Genomic DNA, 6,990 nt, shown 5'->3' on the forward strand with positions numbered 1-6,990 from the left:
AAGGGTTAACCCATTGAGCACAGTAAATCAAACTAAACGGCCCACTTCGCCTGCATTCACCCTACATTTATTTTTAAGAGTGCATTTACTATTGGAAGCTATGGCCAAAAAGCCTCTGAAAAGAGCAAGAAAAAAAAACATGGGAATGTTCAGGTTATGAAATATACTTTAATGTAGGACACATACAAAGAATACACAAGGAAAATCATGATTATCCTATTTGAGTCTGCCCTCCCACCATATCCGACTCCCTCATCTGTGACTCCCTCCACATGGTTTCTTGGGGAACGGTCCGGTCTTCTCCCACAGACTTGGAGTAGTAATACCAATCACACCGAGAGCAATTATCTCTCCAGCATTCCCACTGAGTTTACTCTCCTCATCTGAACCCATTCCCAGATCATCCTCCTTCTCATGAACCACCACCGCACGTCCCAGAATGGAATAAGGCCCAAAGAGCTTGGCGTCTGGAAGCGTCAGGAACTGCCTTATAACTCCTCGCTCGGAAGCAAAGTTGCCCAGGTCTCCAGGATGATGAGGGTGGTCAACGCCGTTTGGATTATAATGAGGACCAACAGTGATGCAGCCTTGACTGAGGTCTCCATACTGATGGATGTGCATGGCACGCTCTTGACGATCGGTGGCAGGCAAACCACGGAGGTTGATTTTCACTTCTAAATCTCCATTGGGGAAGAGCTGCTTGAAGAGGATTTGCCCAAAGATCTTTGGCTGGTTACGTGGCAAATTGGGGCTGGGAGTTACTTCACAAGTGGCATAGATTGTGTTGTCGAACTCCACGACTTCCGGCTGTGGAGCTTCAGGCAAACAAGCTGGATATTTGGAGAACTCTCCTCCTTGTATATGCAGCGCCAGCAATATCAGAGGGAATATTAGGATGATTTTCTCCATGTTGATCTTTAAAGCCTACAATGAAGAGTGGATTCAGTCAAATCATGCCGTTTGGTTTAAGGATGTAATATTTTTGATAAAAGGTCAAAGCTTTGAGAATGGAAGTTGCATTAGGTAAAATAGCACAACCAGATTAGTTTGAAAACATTACATTCTTGCACTTAAGTATATTTTTTATAGCTTTATTTTCAATAATATGTACTTCTTTTTAAAGCATGCTAAAGTGTACTTTTTTCACAAGGACAGGTCAAATAAAAGACAAGATCTATACTTTTGCCTAAACTAACTTTTTTTTAGTTGTACTAAATCAAGTCAGTTGATGGAGAAAATGGAATGGAGAAAAAAACAAAACACAAGCCTAAAACAGCAAAGGTGCATTACCGTATAGCTGAAAAGTTGTCCTCAATCCGTGTGGAGCCTGAATAGTGCAGTCACAAAAACACTACAACGCTTAATCCGTGTGCAGTCCTGACCTGGGGTTGAGAGAATCACACTTTTGGCTGCTCTTTTAGGAACTCTTCTTCTTCTTTTTCGTTTTTATTGGCAGCTCGCTTCTCAGATAGAGCATTACCGCCATCTACTGTGGGCAATGAATCAGAGACTTGTATTTTCCCTCATCCCATACTATTCAGAACCTGGCCTTTCGATGTTGCTGCGTGTTCAGCTCCTCCATCTACAGCCCAGGATCTTCCATTTTAGGAACTCATGTTGAGCTACAAGTTAACCATGATAGTCTGTTAGTCACTAATTAAGTTCACCTGTGTTTCATTTAGCTCCCTTTGTTTGCCTGTTTATATATAGCACTCAGTTTGTTCAGTTCTTTGTCTTGCATTGCACAATGTGTTCTCCATTGTAGATTATCTCCATTGTTTTGTGTTTATTAAAAGAAGTACTGCTATGGATTCATCTTCACTTCATTTGGTGGCTCATTTGTGACTCATTAATTCTTAGTGTACAATTCCACTTGACGTTCATGCTTGACACCACTTCTCATAGCAGATATTCATCTCACATAAGTGAATAGCTGACAGTTCTTCTTTTTCATGTAGCCATTTCTACAGACTCTGATGTACCAAGCCTGACAAGCCTATATTACACATGCAATAGGACTGCTATTTAATTGTCTTTGAAGGCAGAAGTAAACATTTCTGAGGGAATGATTCTTCTATGGCATCGATGTTAAAATCCCCTTTTAGTAGATTGAATGCATGCAGGTAAGGTGGGACGCTTTTTGTTAAACGTGTCATTTAGATATACAGTACCTAGATGTTTTTTTTCTTTTTATTACTTTTGTTAACTTTAAGGTCCGACTTTAATATTTCATTTTGAATACAGTTGATATGTGTTATTTGCAAGGTATATACCAATAAACATTTTGAGACCATGCACTCCAGACAAATTTCTTTTCAGGTAATGTGACCCATCCCTAATTTATCAAAAAATGATCCTGGATCTTAAAAACACATGATTTATTAACTCATCACACAAACATATTCCACAGCATATTTAACAGACCCAAAAGCACATAGATAGGCTATGATGAGTAATACTCATCAGTTCACTCAATGCATGTGTAAAGTTCAAAACAACTAGAACATATCTCATGTTGACATGAAATTGGATGAAATTTGAATATCAGATATCTTAATGAACTCTACAACATATTACAAATGGAACTACAACACATGCAACAACAAATAGGCTAACAAAAATTCAATAAGAGGAACATTTAAAATGGTAACCTTATTGTAAAACTTTTTTTCTGTCTGTTTTCTCTAAACACTGTAAATCAACTTAAATTGTGTCCATATTTTAAAGCGTTATATAGCGGCATCTACATTTTAATAATAATAATAATAATTTGTTACATTTATATAGTGCTTTTCTGGGTCCTCAAAGCGCTTTACAAGGAAGGGGGAATATCCTCAACCACCACCAATGTGCAGCATCCACCTGGATGATGCGACGGCAGCCATATTGGGCCAGAACGCCCACCACACACACCAGCTTAATGGTGGACAGAAGACAGTGATGAAGCCAATCAGTACATGGGGATGATTAGGAGGCCATGATGGACAGAGGCCAAGGGGCAAATTTGTCCAGGATGCCGGGGTTACACCCCTACTCTTTTTCAGAGGACATCCTGGGATTTTTAATGACCACAGAGAGTCAGGACCTCGGTTTAACGTCTCATTGGAAGGATGGTGCTCTTTGACAGTATAGTGTCCCGATCACTACACTGGGGCGTTAGGTCCCACATAGACCAAGGGTGAGCACCCCCTGCTGGCCTCACTAACACCTCTTCCAGCAGCAACGTGGTTTTCTCAGGTCGTCTCCCATCCAGGTGCTGACCAGGCTTGCTAACCTCTTACAATGACAAAGGTGTAGGTTGATGACACATAAGCGGAATTATGGAACTTGTCGTCATGCCGAAGGATCTAATAATGTTTATGGATGAGTGAATACATTGATGTTTTTAACATGACTGTGGTATGAAGCAGGTCGCGATTGCTAATGAGAGACAGATATCAGCGCCACATGCGAGTCCCGCGGACATGAAGGATTAAGGACATTTCAATCTACCGATCTACCCGCAAGTGCTGAATTAATACTCACACATACCCCTTTTCCACCAGCATGAACCGGGTGCCAGTTCAGAGCCAGAGCTATTGCCAGTCCGGAGTTGGTTCGACTGACGAGCTCTCTAAGATCCGGTTTGCCTTTCCACAAGGCCAGAGAGGTAGCCTGGAAATTCAGACCTAAATATAAAAGATTAATGGTCTGGCGTCGACTAATGAAACTCGGCCAGCTCGAGGGGTGGCACCAAGCATGCATTTGAAGATCTCACTGCACGCAATTGGATAACACTACGACCAATCACAACAATAAACCCCATACGCTTAGCTACCAGCGGAGCTAACTGGTAGATTAGACTCTTACCGTATCCGGTCGGCAAAACAGCAAAAACGTCCTTCTTGCAAAGGAACGACTCGAGCGGCGTCTTCTGTTCCTGTTTTAGATAAAAAGCCAAGTCTAACTCGTTCATTGTAGCGGCCAAAGCCGTTTCAAACAACTGCTGTTCATCCATAGCCATCTTGCAATGTTTACTAATGACTTCGACGTCACAGTGCTGTCGTCTTCTGTTTAGCTCGCCTCTGGCCCGCCTATATCAGATAACCCCATGTGACTGGTGCAGCTCAGATCGAGGGGCATATTTAATGAGCATCATTACTCAACACCAGAGTAACTCGCTGAGCAAATTCAACTTGTGCTCTCGCGAGAATTCTGGATTACCAAGGTACCAGAGAGCCACCACAGAGCCAGATCTTACGTCACTGTATACATCTCATGTTGCCCAGCAACGCTAGCGTGGCAGCGCCAAACACAAACACGCCAGGCTTGTTCGAGATGGTTCGGCTTCTCGCAGACCGATCGGCTCATGACATCAAAGCACTGCGAAAGCGATCCAAAAGCACAAGGAGTCGTATGCTCTCCAAACACTCCCGCAGCTCCGGTCGGTCCGTGCCGCTCCGATGCATCTCGAACGAGCCTTCCATCAACAATGGAGGTCGTTGCGTTACTATTGATGCTCATGGCTTTGCGAACCTACATCGGCATCCAAACACGGCGAATCCAACGTGTTCGTGCAGCTCGCCGTAACTTGCATAGACGGAGATTACAATCAAGCTGCTATTAGCTCGATTAGCTGCTATTTGAAAAATGGCGGTCACAAGTTTCTGTTCGTCTTGTTGGTCACGGTAACCCCGCCCCCAGCCCCTGACGCAAGCGGTTCTTACTTCTAGACCAGCAATGTTTTTTGGTGCTACTTAAGAACCACTTTTCCTGGTTCAGAGCTGGTGCTTTGGGTGTCGAAAAACAAAGAACCGATTTGAAACTAGGCTCTAGCTCCGAACCAGCACCAGCACTGCCTTGGTGGGAAAGGGTTAACAAGTCAGTTTATTTGGCGAATTAAACTTGTGAGGTAACGCAGCACTGTTTCACTTGGTCTATCACACTAAACTGCATTTGAGTGTGTTGAAAGTTATAATGTTATTCTATGTGTTTGTTTGTCTGTATGAGACTAGCAGTAAGCTAGATGAACATTAGAATAACATACTGATCATATTCTAACATTTCATCATGTTGAGCTATATAACATTGATTAGTTTTATGTACATTTGCTCACCTGTCTAATAAAGTACATGCAAGACGTCTCGGTCGAGTCGAAGTTTGTCACGGACGTGGAGCTCTCGGCATCTCCAAAACACCACACCGATATTGATCCTCGTTTTAGTTCTCCTTTTGTCCCAAAGTCTACTTGCCATGGTCCATAATGTTTGAACGAAACAACTCCATGAGCGTGCCGCTAGACGTAACGCAGTTGTCGCCATGGTTACGATGGCAGTACGAGCGGAAACCAGTGATAACGCGGATATTACGTCATTATTTAAAATTGGAATTTCTCTGAAATTAAAAATCTTTGGGAACTTTTGGGATACTGAAAGTACACAACTACAGGAAATATATATATATATCACACTTTGCAAGTGATTTTTGGTTATTTTATTACAAAAATCGTACATATTGTAGCTTTAAACACCTTACAAGAAAACCAACACGTTTTTAAATCTTTTTTTTTTGCATTTTGATTCCGTGTTAACTGTAGCAACAAACTGTCAGAATAATATACCCATTTGTTGACATTTAGCGAGAAACCTTATAATTTAGAAAATAAAATCTTATGTCTACCTTCAACAATAAGGGTGTCCTCCCTTGAGATGTAGCCACACCCTCCAGTGTCATATTGCATCAACCAAAACCATTTTATCATTTAAAGAAATAGTGTATCTTTAATTAAAGGCCATTGTCATGCTCTTAAAGGGTTAACCCATTGAGCACAGTAAATCAAACTAAACGGCCCACTTCGCCTGCATTCACCCTACATTTATTTTTAAGAGTGCATTTACTATTGGAAGCTATGGCCAAAAAGCCTCTGAAAAGAGCAAGAAAAAAAAACATGGGAATGTTCAGGTTATGAAATATACTTTAATGTAGGACACATACAAAGAATACACAAGGAAAATCATGATTATCCTATTTGAGTCTGCCCTCCCACCATATCCGACTCCCTCATCTTTGACTCTCAGTGCCTTCCTCCACATGGTTTCTTGGGGAACGGTCCGGTCTTCTCCCACAGACTTGGAGTAGTAATACCAATCACACCGAGAGCAATTATCTCTCCAGCATTCCCACTGAGTTTACTCTCCTCATCTGAACCCATTCCCAGATCATCCTCCTTCTCATGAACCACCACCGCACGTCCCAGAATGGAATAAGGCCCAAAGAGCTTGGCGTCTGGAAGCGTCAGGAACTGCCTTATAACTCCTCGCTCGGAAGCAAAGTTGCCCAGGTCTCCAGGATGATGAGGGTGGTCAACGCCGTTTGGATTATAATGAGGACCAACAGTGATGCAGCCTTGACTGAGGTCTCCATACTGATGGATGTGCATGGCACGCTCTTGACGATCGGTGGCAGGCAAACCACGGAGGTTGATTTTCACTTCTAAATCTCCATTGGGGAAGAGCTGCTTGAAGAGGATTTGCCCAAAGATCTTTGGCTGGTTACGTGGCAAATTGGGGCTGGGAGTTACTTCACAAGTGGCATAGATTGTGTTGTCGAACTCCACGACTTCCGGCTGTGGAGCTTCAGGCAAACAAGCTGGATATTTGGAGAACTCTCCTCCTTGTATATGCAGCGCCAGCAATATCAGAGGGAATATTAGGATGATTTTCTCCATGTTGATCTTTAAAGCCTACAATGAAGAGTGGATTCAGTCAAATCATGCCGTTTGGTTTAAGGATGTAATATTTTTGATAAAAGGTCAAAGCTTTGAGAATGGAAGTTGCATTAGGTAAAATAGCACAACCAGATTAGTTTGAAAACATTACATTCTTGCACTTAAGTATATTTTTTATAGCTTTATTTTCAATAATATGTACTTCTTTTTAAAGCATGCTAAAGTGTACTTTTTTCACAAGGACAGGTCAAATAAAAGACAAGATCTATACTTTTGCTTAAACT

At 42.0% G+C, this 6,990-nt stretch overlaps 2 protein-coding genes across 2 annotated transcripts; both read right to left on the reverse strand.

Moving 5' to 3' along the window:
* Nucleotides 1-252: 252 nt before the first annotated feature.
* On the reverse strand, nucleotides 253-909 carry LOC309484620 (extracellular superoxide dismutase [Cu-Zn]-like; the record flags this gene model as incomplete). The annotated part of the gene is made up of 1 exon (XM_082150947.1): nucleotides 253-909. The coding sequence occupies one exon, from the start codon at nucleotides 907-909 to the stop codon at nucleotides 253-255; it is 657 nt and encodes a 218-aa protein (XP_082007073.1).
* A 5,026-nt stretch (nucleotides 910-5,935) lies between these two features.
* Nucleotides 5,936-6,711, reverse strand: LOC309483938 (extracellular superoxide dismutase [Cu-Zn]-like). Its single transcript, XM_082150043.1, has one exon. It carries the CDS (start codon nucleotides 6,704-6,706, stop codon nucleotides 6,053-6,055), a length of 654 nt encoding a protein of 217 aa, XP_082006169.1. The 5' UTR covers nucleotides 6,707-6,711; the 3' UTR covers nucleotides 5,936-6,052.
* Nucleotides 6,712-6,990: the final 279 nt, after the last annotated feature.

This window comes from Leuciscus leuciscus, assembly GCF_965113295.1.
Source record: "Leuciscus leuciscus genome assembly, chromosome: 20".
Lineage (NCBI taxonomy): Eukaryota > Metazoa > Chordata > Actinopteri > Cypriniformes > Leuciscidae > Leuciscus > Leuciscus leuciscus.